We start from the raw sequence: 15,140 nt of genomic DNA, 5'->3' as shown, positions 1-15,140 counted from the left end.
GTATATACAACCTATAGTACACTGTCTAGCAGAGAATGGAATTCAAGAGCTAAAAACATTGTAGGGACTTCCTTGGTAGTCCAGTGGTTAAGAATTCGTCTGCCAATGCAGGGGACACAAGTTCGATCCCTGGTCCAGGAAGATCCCACATACCACAAAACACTAAGCCCATGCACCACAGCTACTGAAGCCTATGCCCTGGAGCTCGGGTTCTACAGGAGAAGCCACCCCATTGAGAAGCTGGAGCACCACAAAGAAGGGGAACTCCCCCTTGCCGCAACTAGAGAAAGCCCGTGTGCAGCAATGGAGACCCAACGCAGCCAAATCAATCAATAAACACACACATCAAATCTTTTTTTAATATTAAAAGAAAGTGATAAAACATTTTTAATTATAGCAATTTTAAGACCCTGTGGGAAGTGCTAAGGGATAAACAGAATTAAGAAACATATTCCTAAAAAAAAAAGAAACATATTCCTGGGATTTCGCGGTGGTCCAGTGGCTAAGACCCTATGCTGCCAATGCAGGGGGGGCCCAGGTTTGATCCTTGGTCAGGAAACCAGATCCTATATGCTGCAACTAAGAGTTCGCACGCTGTGACTAAAGATCCTGCATGCCAACTAAAAGATCCTGCGTGAAAAAAAAAAGATCCTGCATGTTGCAGATGAAGATTGAAGATTTCGAGTGCTGCAGCTAGGACCTGGTGCAGCCAAATAAATAAATATATAATAAGAAAAGAAACATTGTTGACATTTGGGGTTACTTTTAATTTCAAAATAATTTCAAAGTTATTAGAAAGTTGCAAGAATAGAACAGAGCAAGGAATTCCCATATACCCTTTCCCCAGATTCACTAATTCCACATTTTGTCCTATCACCACCATCATCTTCCCACCATGCTTTCCTGTGAACAAAGACATTCTCACACACACCCACAATTTATCAAAATTAGGAAATTTAACAAAACTCCCAAAGTAGCTTTCACATTCAAATTCCTGAAGTATTTTTAACAAGTTTTTTGGCGCTATCTCCTCTTCCAGCAGAACGATGGCCCCAAACTGAATTTTGTGTGGTTTCCCATTTTCTCTTGGATTGGATATAAGAATCAAGGCATGATTTGTAGCCGGAGGTGTGCTAACCTCAACGGATTCAGAAGAGAAACAACACTGTAATGAACGGACCTTTGCTTCCCGTCCCCACTGATGACTCAGCCACAAATGGTGCTGACACTCAGGCATTCATTCCTCCACCGGGGAAGCACAGCTCTAGGCACGGATACTCATGTGGGCAGAGGGGATGCCTGGGCTTTCTGTGAAATGCACAACTGCTCATCTCTCTTTGCTGGTTACACCCCTCCCGACTCAAGCATGGCACCCAAGGCCGGCCCTTCACCAGGAGTGCCCTGATTACTGGCTCTTCCTCTCCCGCCACACCCATTTCCTGTACTCCATCCAACAGAACTTTCTTCCAGGAGACTTGTGTTTCCTTGCCTCTGTGCTTCTGCACACAGAATTCCCCATCTGGGGAATGCTCTTCCCTCGTCAAAATTTTCTATTTTTTCCCCCAAGGCCTAACTCCAGTACAAAATACTTCAGTCCCTTTGTTAGAAATAATTGCTCCCCATTTGGAGTTTGAACCGGCATGAGTGAGTGCACTGGTATTAACAGTGCTTCTGTCTGGTCCTTTGTTAGAGTTGGTCGCTCTGTGGATCTGGCAATTCTGCGTTTGAGCTTCCTTGTGCAGAAGCCATCTCTCTTTTCTTTTTCCTTAGGCATTGTCCTGAACAGGGTGAGGCACAGGGTAGACACTGGTGACTGATTATAGAATGAACAGCATGAATTACCCTGTGTGGGAGGGGCAGACACTTGGTTATAGAGATGATGCATATAAATGCATATTAATCATTCAAAAAATTGTAGAGGGTTTTATTATTGCTGCTAATGGTGTTAATATTGGTAGAGATGTTATACTCCAAATAGCCTGACCCACCCATTTAATGGCTCAACAAACAGGGAGCAGCAAAATCATATCCAATCTCCTTACTGTCCACTTGAGGAAACGGGTTGACAGAGGGGCAAGCACTTCTTTCAGGCCAGGTCCCACAGTCAGGCCCTGCCTCCCTGCACTGAACCCTTTCCTCTCGCAGCGTAATTACTCTCCTTAATTCAGCAACACTCAAATGCTTTTGAATACGCACACTCAACATGATTTTGAAAAACTTTTAAGTAGACATCTAATTTTTCACACCATACTTTTAATTATAACCTCCTTTACTTATATAGAATTTTAAGTTAAAAATGGTTATTTTCCTTAGTACTCATAACCATATGACACAGACAGCCTAGACTATATTAACCCCATTTTACAGGTAAGAATGGGAACATTCTCATATTTAGTATAAGATCCAGAATATAAACCCTGGACTTCCACACTTGCAACTGCTCTTTTCCCATGACTTTTTGATACATCATTTTAAAAGTAACCTGATTTCACAATGCTTCACAGTATAAGAGTAACATCTGTAACATGTAATCCCGGCAGGTTAACTCTGGGGGTAACCAACATAATTACTTCATAATCTGACACATTTTAAGGCACTGTTAATACCTCCAACTCAATCTCACAGCTATGTGTGTAACAGGGAAGAACATTCTGTATTCTATTACAAGTTCACCACTAAAGGGATGTTGCCTATAAACTTAAATTATACATAACGGCCCATGTCTGGGAATCTGCTCCCAGGTAATGAGCATTAAGCTAAGAAACCTTTGTTTGCTGACCAGGCCCACCTGTGAACAACTAACACAGCCCCTTTGAAGGCTGATGGGAACCCAGAAATACTTGACTTTACTCCCTCTCCTATCAATATAAAAGAAACCTGAATTCTAACTCAGGCAAGACAGTTTTTTGGGGTACAAGCTCACCATCTTCTTGGCTTATTGGCTTTCTGAATAAAGTCCCCATTCCTTGTCCCAACAACTCATCTCTCCATTTATTGACCTGTCAGGTAGCAAACAGTATGATTTTGGACTAACACGTTTGAGTGCTCCATGAACCCAAACTGCAGCAGAGCTGATCTTAAAGGACCAGGGAACACAATAGTTAAGCATGTTTTTAGCTCTTAAGCTTGGCCTGGCACACTCTCACCACCTACTTAGATGGCAAGTTGAAGCAACTATGAGTGATAGGAGCAGAGGCAAGGCCCATTTAGGGATGGACACCAATGACAAACACAAGCATGATCAGAACTCCTTTTTAGGTCTAACATCTCCACGAGTGGGCAGAGGGCAATACTTCTGGATTCTAGAATATATAAGGAAAGGGTCCAATTGTGCTGCTTGTCCGGGGCCTGAAAGACCAAATGGTGCTAATTTCATCCATACCAAACCAAGAAACTGGCTCACTCTTTCCTGACTTGGGTTTTAAGAAACCATCAGGAAAACCAGAAAATTCCATCTTGAAACCCAGCAGAACTAAATGGTGGGCATTTCCCGGAGTCATAGATGGCACAGGGACTCAGTAATCTACCATGGCATTCTTTATTTTTTTCTTTTTTCCTCCCCACCCCTACCATGGCATTCTTAATAGGTTCAAGTACGCCCCCTGGGGTTGGTCCACTGCTGTCTTGTATTCATGCTCAGGTATTCATTCATTAACCCCAGGATACAAGATGTGACAAAGCGTCCCTCCTCCATGGCATGAGTCTTTGGCTGGTTTCAGAGGTGGAAAGCGACCAACACAGAAAACACACAGGAATTTTTCCTTGCAAATGGGGTGCCAATATCACCATCTTTTCCCTGAACTTTCCCCCTCCAGTTTCTGAAGATAGAGGAGAAAATAAACTCTAAAGATATTGGGTAACAATTCCAGAAAACAAAAACACATGCTTCCAAATGCGCTATGATTTCAGATATTCTGGGTTTATTTAGTTCAGCTGCTGGTTCACCTGACTTATGCGTTCACTTCCATAGATGAGTTTCGGAACAGACTTCAGATTTGGAAATCCCCAGGCCACATGAGGTTCCACAATAGGAAGGGTTTTTATGGTTTGAAGGGTTACTTTCACAAAGACATCACTGAAAATCTTATTCAGGCTGTCTTGCAATGGTCCACTGCACCAGTAAACTCACCCCATTAATCCTCTAGATGACTACAACAAAGGCCAAAGAATGTTTACCTGGCACTTTCAAGCCAAGGTTTCACTTTCAGTTGTCACACAGTTCGGCTAGGAATCATGGAGGAACCATTTCAGTCGCTAAAACTTGACCGCTTTTCCATTCCTCTGTTCCTTCTTTTGCAAAAGCTTTGCCTGGATGGCTCCGAGGACCTGATAAAACTTCCACTTTTTCAGGAGGTTTTCTAGAACCAAAAGGATCTTCCCTCTTAGCTCCTCCTCCGCCATCTTTCCGGTCTGCGACTACTGCTCATGCGCAGGTGGGGAAGCGAGGACCCGCTCTCTGTTTACTGGACCATAGAAACGTCTGTTCCGGCTCTTGGCTGGATGACCAGGACCGTCCGCGCCCTCTTAGCAGCGCTGAATCGCTGCGATCTTGCTAACCCTAATTCCTGGCGAAAGTTGCATAAAACTGCCTTTACAAAGCTTCCAAACTTTTTAGAGCTGTGCCATCTTTAAAACCTAGCCCTTTAGGTTTCAACTGTATTGTCATAATGCTGGGGCGAGGCTGTAAAACCGAATTGCTTTCCACCGCGCACGCTCTCTTCATGATTTTCATAGTCCACAAAAGTTTTAATTTTTGGGTTAATTGTATTTATGTATTTTAGAACAACTGTTTACTGTAAACCTCAGAAAATGAAGCAATAACTCCTTTGAAGATATCCAATGGATTGGAAATACCAGATGATTTGATACCTACTATTACTTAAAAAATACACAAAATATGCGATTTCTTTTTTAACTTGCTTATTTTCCCTCTAACTCATATTTCGGTTCCACACATGTTATCTTAGTGTAATTTTTTTTTTTTTTTTGCTTGAAAATCTTTTACTGTGGTATGCCGTGCTGTTAGTCGCTCCGTGTCAGAGTCCTTGTGACCCTGTGGACTGCAGCCCACCAGGCTCCTCTGTTAGTGGAGTGGGTTGCCATGCCCTCCTCCAGGGGATCTTCCCAACCCAGGGATCGAACCCAGGTCGCCCGCATTGCAGTCGGATTCTTTACCGTCTGAGCCACCAGGGAAGCCCCTAAAATCACGTGTATAAATTTATACTTAATACTTTTTCTTTCCTCTTGCTATAATGTTTTTTTACGTCAGGATCGAGTTATCATGACAACCGTAATTCATACATCGGGTGAAAGTCACCTAAATAATGACCAAACGGTAAAACGCATTAGAAGGACTTTACAGTGAAGCTAGGTTGGTGTTTCTGGTACCTTGAGTTATCTAATGGCTCCTGGGGATTTCATTCCTCGCGGCAACACAGTTGATAGTAAGATGTGGAGAGGGCAGAGGTACACTTGTCTTTCGCTGGATGAGCGAAGGGCCGTGAGGCTAGAGGAGGACGAAAATGAGAACCTTCACCACTAGTGACTTCTCTGCAGATTAATTTTAGGAAAGAGAACTTAAGAAAGCTTAAATATGTGGAAACTCTGTACGTCCACCCCACCAGGTAAGTCTTCCCGCGCCCTCAGTCACACTCCAGGCTGACCACAGAGACTTGAAGTCCCCTCTCCGCCGGCGAGCGACCCCGCCCCCTCCTCTCAGGGGCCGCCCCGCCCCCGATGAGCCCCGCCCCCGCCGCGCCCCCGCCCCTTCCGGCGCGCGAGGTTTGATTCCCTTGGCGGGCGGAAGCGGCCAGAACCTGACCATCCCAGAGGTTTTCCGGGATTGCGGTCCGGTGCGTCTGTCTTTCTGCCTGGTTCAGCCCCTCCCAGCCCTCCGCCCTCAGGTCAGTGCGTCCCGCGTGGGTGAGGGCCGAGGTCCCGGCAGTGCGCAGCGCGGGGGACAGCGGCTTGAGCCCACGGTGCTGCTGGCTCACCGGAGTTTTGGGGAACTTCCTGGAGCCCCCGCCTTACGAGTTCGGTTCCTTGGATGAGATAATTAGCCTTTCCGACCCCCGTTTTTCTCCGCTGTAAGTGGGGATAGTGATCGTACCCGCCTCCGGTTATCGATGAGGTATGCAGTGGAAGCGCTTGCCACCTAGGAGGCTGGGATAGATGTGAATTCCCATTCCACGTTTGCACGACCTTGACGGTCTCCGAGAACGACGTTCAAAGAAGGATTTCAAGTTGTTTCTGTTCCTACAACTCAGTTTACTGGGGCAGTTCAGTGAAAAAGGAAATGTGTTATGTCTTATCACCCCTCTTTCAGAGTCCAAAGGCTTCCTCTTCCTTCACCTTCTCAAAGTAGTGGCTTAAGAGACTTACACTAAAGGGGAGTATACACCGAATGTTATAGGAGTAAAAGAAGTGGCCCTCACCGAAAGACCAGGGAAAGGGAGACTGCCAAAGGAGGGCGTCCCAGGGGCGTGGTCCGGCCCCTCTCATTCCTAGGATGAGTAACTATTGAGCGTCACCATTGGTATTTCTCTTTGGTAATGCCAAGGTAAAGGGGGAAGGTGGGGCAGCATCACAGGTGCCTGGAGTTTTGCTCAGAGACTAGTGTTCCTCACTTTTTTGTTCATATTTTGGTTTCTATTTCTGTGCTGTGTGGGATAAATCAGAAACGCCCTCACTGCATCTTCATGGGCTTGTCTCACCAGTGGATCCATCCTTTCAGTATATCCACTGTGGACCAAGGAGATGATCAGATCAATCTCTTACTGCCTTTGGGAATGAATGCCTCTCTGTTGGTGCTCCCAGAAGCCTCTGCAAGGGAGCAGAACTGGATGTTAATTAAATGTATTACAAGGTCACATTGTAAGACATTCTATATTCTGCTTCTCATGTGAAATATCCTCAGCATCAATGTCTTACCAAGCTCACTAGATAACGTAAATGTACTACACAGCAGGTAATAGCATAGCCCAAATAAGACTATGTTGGTAAGAAAATACCCCCAATTTGTTGCTATCCTATAAAATTTACTCATAAACTTCCTCCCACTATCTAGGCAGTTCCTTGTTTCCTCAGAAAAGTTCAGGTCCACAGTTTTATATAGCTCCAGTTCTATTTAGTCACATTCAGAAGGACAATCAGGTGTCTGATTGGGGTCTAGTCCCCTTCTTTAACCACAGTTCGGAGGTTCCCTTCCACATTTAACTAATCATATACCTCCTTTAGCAGCAGCTGGATAACTCCAGTCACATGTCCTTATTCTGTATTTCCAGACTCTAGAGGATAAACAGCGAGGAGACTTAAGAATATTTAGAACCAATTCTACTTCCACAAGCCAAGTAAAATCTGCTATCCTTATAGCAGTTTGCGATATAAACACTAGTTTTCTTTTTTTTTTTTAACATTAGTTTTCTTATACAGTAGCAAAAATAATGTTAGCTGGATTAAATAGATATAATTTAGGCCCACATTAGTTTTACTTCTCTGAAGAAATGGTATGATTTGAGGGAAGGGAGTAGATAAGCAAATGGAAGGTAGAAAAAAAGAGGAGGTATGTGATTCAGTCTTAAACTGATGCAGTTCGATCTCTGCTAGTTGACTGAAGGCTATAACCTGAAAGTTCAAAACTCATTTGGGAAAAATCTGTCAATACATTGATTAAGATGCTCTTATGTCCTTTATCTGGGAAAATCAATTCCAACATCATACCAATTGCTTTCTTTTTCTGAGTGGCAATTTAAAATAGCCCAGTCTTTGGTATGGAATTTAGGCTTGTGCATGGTGGCAATTAGAATCTTATATTTCCTAAGACCTGTTTCTTTTCCTTTGTCTATTTTCATCTCATGATCTTTTGTTAGTTTGTTTTTTGGCTGTGCCATGCGGCTTGCAGGATCTCAGTTGCCCATCAGAGCTTGAACCTGGACCACAGCAGTGAAAGGCTGGAATCCTTATCACTAGGCCACTGGGGAACTTTTTCCATTTCATGGTTTTTAAGCTCCATAATGTCTGTTTGTGTTTCCTCTTTAACCCCTATGTTCTGAATACACCAATACTGCATTAGTTGGGGCTCTGCTCTCTAAGGAACATGATAGCCTACTTTTATATCAGACAATTTTCTAAACAGGTTTATAGCCTAACATCCCTCCATTTCCAATATCCTGGTCACTCTCTTCTCCCTCATTAGGATCCCAGAGATTTCTTAGCCTTGTATTGACCTCTGTATTTTACTGCTATTTTTACCTGTTTTAAAAGTTCTTAGTCCTGTAATTCCTGTCTTTGGGGGTGTGGTTCCACTTTATTCCCAATTTGCTCCAGTGACAAATGCGCTTTTAAAGGTTTCTGAATTAGTACTGCTGTTAAGGATATTTCTCATCCTGTATCTCAGGTGCCCAGGAAGAATAAATATGTCCTCTGTACTGTCTCCTTGCCTGGAACAACTTTTGCCACTCGAATGGAAGCAGAAATATTTCATTTTATGTCACCAGCTTTCTATTAGCATCAGGATCTGACTCTCCTTCTTTTGTTTGCCTACGCCATTCGTGCAGATTCAGCTAGATTAAAAGTTCAACCTGCTTATTAAGTTGGTCCAATGCCAGTTCTTCCTAGAAAATGACTAATATTGTTTACTGGATCTCGGTCTTTTTTCCATTATCTTTATCTTTCTTGCTATTTCAACTTTGACATTGCTACTAAAACCATTTTTTAAGCTGATTGTTTTCTTGAGTTTTGACATTTTTCCCTCCAAAACTTTCGCTCTAGGGTTTATTTCACTGACCAAATTTTTGAAGGTTTTTTTACTTGCTAAATAACCTACCTTTTATCTCCAAGTAAAATGACTCATGGAATCAGAGTGCTTTAAGCATTTTAAGAGGATATTTAAAGAGATATTAAAAAAAGATCAGTGGCTCTTGGGCTTTTGATAATTTCATTCAGTGTTTTCTCCACCTCAGTTTAAGAAGATGGCCAATCTTCACCATAGTAAAAACCTTCCCTGTTACTCTGTCTTTTCCTTTATAAACTCACCATAGTCCTGAAGTCGAGACTAGACCATGCTCTAGGTCTTCCAAAGTCACCACCATTATTAAGATTTAATAACATGCTGGTCACTCAGCTCTGGAAGAACCAGGATGAAGGACAGAGAACTTAAAAGTTAGTGAGCATGATGCTGGCCACATAACTGATCCCAGAGCCTTCAGCAGATTTGCTAAAACTCTCCGTGTTGGTAAGGGAGGCTATCTGGCTCTAGAAAGGAGCACCAGCCCCAGGTTTCCACTACGGAGTGGTAGCAGTTACGATAGGCATGAGTTCTGTCCTCTCCAGGTGGAACTTTACCCGAGCCCCAGTTGGCTGTGCATATACTTACCTAAGTGGTGCAGAGAGGGGGGTCCTGGGGTCTTGAACCCTGTACTGCCATACCCAGTCCGCTGCTAGGTCGCAGGAAGCTCTGGGCTCAGGAGTCATACCAGCAAAGGAGGCGTTCATCACTAGCTAGGTCTTGGCTCAAAGCCCTTTGTGATCTCTAGATCCCTTGGTGTGCTGTGCTGGTTTACCTGTGAGAAAGCTCCACTTCGCAGCACCTAAACTCAGGTCCCAGGACTTGACCTGTATAGGAGCGCTTCCAAATTTATTTAGAAATCGGCTTCCTAGAAGTTTTCTTTTACTAGTTTTGCTTTTTTCCCTTCCTTCTTGGCTTCCATGAAGCTATATTCTTCTTACTTTTCTAATTGTCATCTTCATGCTCTTCCTCTTGCCACTCCTAGCTATAGGTCTGGTATGAATAAGGCCTTATCTGTATATATTTTAAACGTTTGTCTTTAAAGTCTTTACTGTAATTGATTTTGTGTGTCGTGTGTGGTACAGTGTTCTTTTTCCCCACATGCCTAACCAATTGTCCCAGTACCACATCTGCGTTTCTTTATGCTGGTACTTCTGAAAGCAGCTTCAGTTCGGTACATGTCAGCCTTTTCTTCCTCTGGGATCTTTGCATCTACATTCTTTTTTTCTGGAATTCTCTTCCTCTCATTCTTTTCAAGTTAGCAATTTTTCTTAAGGCCTATGAACTACAAAACCATTAGGAACACATCTGTAATTTAAAAACATTAGGTGTCCTTAGCTTGCTGCAGCAAGAGGATCCCTGCTCCCTAGGATCTTGGACATCTCAATAAGAGTGAGTTGAAAGGGGCTTATATATAGGTTTGGGCTTGTGCTGGGGAAACGAGGACCAGTTTTGGAATGGATTCTATCAAAGAGCAGGAGCATTTCAGCTTTTGTCTATCTGAGGAAGAAGAAAGTGGGAGCAATGAGATAGTGCTAGGGGTGTCATTGGTGAGAAAGCAGCAGTCTGTCAAATAAAAGGACATTATCATTTTAACTGCTTCAGGGACTTCCCTGGTGGTCCAGTGGTTAAGACTGTGCTACCGATGCAGGGGGCCTGGGTTTGATCCCTGGTCAGGAAACTAGATCCCACATGCTACAACTAAGAATTGACATGCTGCAACAGCTAAAGATCCTGCAAGCAACTAAGACCCAGAGCAGCCAAATAAGTAAATAAAAATTAATGTTAAAAGAAAATAGTTTTAACTGCTTCACATAGGAACATTCTTTACATGGTCATGGATAAGTCCTGTGGGAAACATTGTTCAAATTTTGATGAGAACATCCCAGTCTGATTATTTTTATGATTAACCATTTCTCTGCCTACTTAAAGGACCCTTTTCTATCCTGAAATGATAACAATATTCTATTAAAAGTTTTTAAAGATTTACCTATCATATTTGTCTTTATTTGATCTGGAATTGATTTTTATGTATGGAGTCAGAGGAATCTAGTTTTATCTTGTTTTGTTTTTTCCTATGGCTAATCAGTTTTCTCAATATGGTTTATATGCCTGAGACTTATTTATATTTGTAGTTACAAGAGTAAGGAGATAATCTCTTAGTATTTCTCTTTTTGATTGTGTACTGTTTTGTCTTACAGGTTCTTTTTATAATTTTGAGTAAACTTCCAGGAGGACCATGAAAGATTATGATGAACTTCTCAAATACTATGAATTATATGAAACTATTGGGACAGGTAATTAATTTTTTCTTGAAGAGAATAGGTCATCCATTTGAGAGTAGAGTGAAATGGGACAGCCATGAGCTGTTTTTCTTTTTTTTTTAATTTACTTATTTTTAAGGAATCTCCATACCATCTTCCATAGTGGCTGTATCAATTTACATTCCCATCAACAGTGCAAGAGCGTTCCTTTTTCTCCACACCCTCTCCGGCAAACAACAAAATTAGGTAAAGCAATTATCCTTCAATAAAAAATAAAAAAAACAAAACAGAAGCAATATTATAAAAAATTCAATAAAGACTCTAAAAATGAAAAAAAAAATTTTACTTATTTTTAGTTGAAGGATAATTGCTTTACAATATTGTGTTGGTTTCTGCCAAACCATGAGCTTTTTAGCCTAACTTACATAGTTTAAAAATTTTTGAACTTATTTTAGTAAGAAAAAGTTGAGCAAGAGAGGTGAGTTGTAGGAAAGGTCTTGCAGTTCATTTTATTAAGAATAAAAGTCACTGGAGAGTTTTGAGCCAAGGAGTGATCTGACCTTTTGTTTTTAAGGATCACTCTGGCTACTTGATTGTGGAAAAAATGGATGGGAGGGGGCAAAGGCAGAAGCAGATAGATGTTAGGAAGTTACTGCAGTAATTTAGGTGAGTGATACTGGAGATGCTGGTGACGTGGATGGTGATAGAACTGAAGGTCGTGGGATTCTGTGTATAGAAAGGGGTGGGCTTCTGCATACAGACACACATGTGTGTATATATAAATATAATTTATTGAGACATAACACACAGTAAAATAAGCAAAGTGTAATACATTTGGTGGTGTTTTGGCTCACATAGCCCATATGTTCAGATCAGGACATAGAATGTTTCCATTTAGTGCCTGCCCTCTCTCCCCCAAGATAAACATTAGTAAGTTTTTGAAGACAGAGCCAATGGGCTATGTTTTTTTTTGTTGTTGTTGTTATAGTGCCTAGGTCAATGGGCTATGTTAATGGGTTGGGTATGGGGTGTGAGACAAAAGAGAAGGGCTAAAGATGACTTCCAGGCTTTTGGCCTGATCTGGGAAGATGAGTTTGCCATTTACTGAGATGGGGAACACCATGGGAGGGACTTTTGGGAACTTCTTTTTAGAGGTACTAAGTTTGTTTCTTTCAGATACCTGAATGTAGATATTTACCCAGCTTTTGAGCCAATTTTGAAACATAATTGCTTAGTTTTTCAGTTTTAAAACTGAATAGAAGTTTCATATTATTTGTCTTTTGTCTCTGCAACTTTATATGGTGTTTTGACAATGTTAATTAAAAAGCAGCGTTAATTGCAATGTTAATTATAAAACAAATTTCTAAAGAATTATAAAACAAATCTCTACTTCTTCCTAATTGCAAAATTAAAGATGTCCTGTAATGGCAAAAAGGAATCTTTAGCCAGTCATTGGATAAAGAGAGGTTAGGATCATGGCTAACGCTTTGGAAGCAATATGTAAAAAAGGGCCACAAACTTCAGGAAAATATAGCTCAAGAGAGCTTTATAAAGTCCATGGAAAGGTATTTGTGCTTGAGTTTTCAGTTTGCTCTGCTGATGATATTTAAGTTAGTTCGCTTATCTCTTCATAATACATTTTCCTTTACTTAGGTGGCTTTGCAAAGGTCAAACTTGCCTGCCATATCCTCACTGGAGAAATGGTAGCTATAAAAATCATGGATAAAAATGCACTAGGGGTAAGTTTAACATTATTTTAAAAATATTTATGGATCAGTTTTGTGCATTACAACCTGAATTTTCTCTAATGTTCTAGTTATTGCCCTTTTATTAAAATAACATTTCCACAGCCAGTTATGTATAAATCTGTGGTTTTAAAAGGGTTTCCCTGGTGGCTCCACTGAGATAAAGAATATCTCAGGTAAAGAATATTGGCAGGCAGATAAAGAATCTGCCTACCAATGCAGGAGACCCAGGAGATGCAAGTTCGATCCCTGGGTTGGGAAGATCCCCTGGAGAAGGAAATGGAAACCCACTCCAGTACTCTTGCCTGAAAAATTCCATGGACAGAGGAGCCTGGCAGAGTTTAATATGAATTGTTACTTTATTTTTAAGGATGTAAGTGCTGATTAACATATATAAATAAGTTGAAGAGAATGTCGTGTTATAGTAGTATCACTCAATTCTCTGAACTCCTTCTGAAATACATGCCAAAAATCACGAAGTGATCTATATCAGAATTATTTTAAATAACCTGTCAATTGACAATTCAGACTCTCCTTCAGTATTTTTGTTTTCAGTGCTCAATACTATGTTTATTAAACTAATAAAAAGATATTAAAAATCATTTGTCTTGATCATTTAAACGTTGGTTATAAAACTGATTAATTCCCTTAAGCAATTTAAACTTCGGTTATAACTTTGGTGTACCTTATTTACTTGACCCAGCAAACACCTTAATAGCAGATAAAATGTGAATTGTTATTATCAAATGTAACATACTAGTACTCAAAACTTATTCTAAAGCATCAATATGATGATATTAATTCATTAATTTTAAACTGGCTTTTATATTTCCTTTTGTTATTATGCTTATTTACTTCCTAGGACTTTAAAAATATTTTGATTACTTTCAGGGTTTTAGTCATCAGATTACCACATCCCCCCCAAAAAGAAGAAAAGATCATCATATCAGAATAGTTAAAGTTACAGCTTCTTGGTTAAGAGCTAATATCAGGTTGCATGGCCCTAAGTTAATTGGATCTTAAACCACTGATCATTAGACTGAGTCCCTTTTTTTAATAAAATATTACTTGTTTACTCCATGGATATCTGGATTCTTACCTTTACTATGGACTTTAAAATTTTTTCAACTTGGCTGTCCTCCTCCCAGCCAACTTATTTTGAAAGATTTCAAGCTCTTTGAAAAGTTGAAAGACTGAGATAGTGAATACCTTTTATCTACACTCACCAATTTTTAACTCAGCAGGCTTCTTTTTTTAAAAATTTATTTTTGATTGAAGGATAATTGCTTTACAGTATTGCACTGGTTTCTATCAAACATTAACATGGATCAGCCATAGGTTTCATCATGCTTCTTTTTTTTTTTTTTTCCATCATGCTTCTTAATGGACATTGCGGAGACCGAAGGGGTAGCCTAGACACGCACACTGGATAGTGTTCCTGTCATTTTCCTTGTTTGGAATGCTAACCTTCTAAAGGGAGTGAGGTTATTTTATTTTTTCTGGATGTTGTATTCTTGCCTCAGATTAAACTTTAAACTTTTCTTTTGTAAAACCCTCAGGTCCTCTTGAAAATGTACACAGAAATAAGCCTTTGTTTTCTTTCTTTTTTTTTTTTTTTTTTAGCCTTTGTTTTCTATTTCTGTATTGTTGAGCAAATTGTTTTGAGGCCATTGACTGCTTTTGCTACTTAGTATCAGTATTGTTGAGATTGAGGCTTGGAATATTTTCCAAATAAGTTTATTGCTCGTTTAATAAAATGTTTTGTCACAGAGTGATTTGCCTCGGGTCAAAACAGAAATTGATGCCTTGAAGAACCTGAGACATGAGCATATATGTCAACTCTACCATGTGATAGAGACAGCCAACAAAATATTCATGGTTCTCGAGGTCAGTAATAAGTTCCAGAGACCTGAAGTTATTTGTCTCTGTCTTAGTCTGTTTGGGCTGCTGTAACAAGTATCACAGACTGAGTAGCTTATGAGCAACAGCAACTTATTTCTCACAGTTCTGGAGGCTGGGAATCCCAAGATCAAGGCACCAGCGTGGTCGGGTGAGGGTCCTCTTTCTGGTTCGTAGCTGGTACCTTATTGCTGTGTGCTTACGTGATAGAAAAGGCTAGGGATCTCTCTGGAGCATCTTTTATGAGAGCACTGATTTCATTCACGAGGACTCTGCCCTCATGTCTTAATCATATCCCAAAGGTTCCACCTTCTAAAATCACCATCTTCAGGGATTAGAGTTTCCACACAGGAATTTTTTTGGGGACACAAATGTTTGTTCAGGTCATTCTCTTTCACTTTATGATAGTTATGAGAGAGGTATTAAATTCATTTCACTTGCAAGATT

The 15,140-nt window shown here is 40.7% G+C and overlaps 1 protein-coding gene across 4 annotated transcripts in view; it reads left to right on the top strand.

Moving 5' to 3' along the window:
- Positions 1-5,781: 5,781 nt before the first annotated feature.
- Positions 5,782-15,140, top strand: part of MELK (maternal embryonic leucine zipper kinase) — a 72,668-nt gene continuing 63,309 nt past the window's right edge. For 2 of the 4 annotated variants that reach the window (XM_043487084.1, XM_043487080.1), the window contains exons 1-4: positions 5,782-5,903; positions 10,987-11,082; positions 12,703-12,788; positions 14,565-14,681. In XM_043487084.1, the coding sequence (XP_043343019.1) occupies positions 11,025-11,082; positions 12,703-12,788; positions 14,565-14,681 (261 nt within the window). In that variant the 5' untranslated portion in view covers positions 5,782-5,903; positions 10,987-11,024. The other 2 variants (XM_043487082.1, XM_043487083.1) reach the window with 2 other exon arrangements.

Source organism: Cervus canadensis, chromosome 14 (genome assembly GCF_019320065.1).
Source record: "Cervus canadensis isolate Bull #8, Minnesota chromosome 14, ASM1932006v1, whole genome shotgun sequence".
NCBI classification, from domain to species: domain Eukaryota; kingdom Metazoa; phylum Chordata; class Mammalia; order Artiodactyla; family Cervidae; genus Cervus; species Cervus canadensis.
The sequence above is the reverse complement of the archived record's forward strand: the minus strand, read 5'-3'. Positions and strand labels throughout refer to the sequence as shown.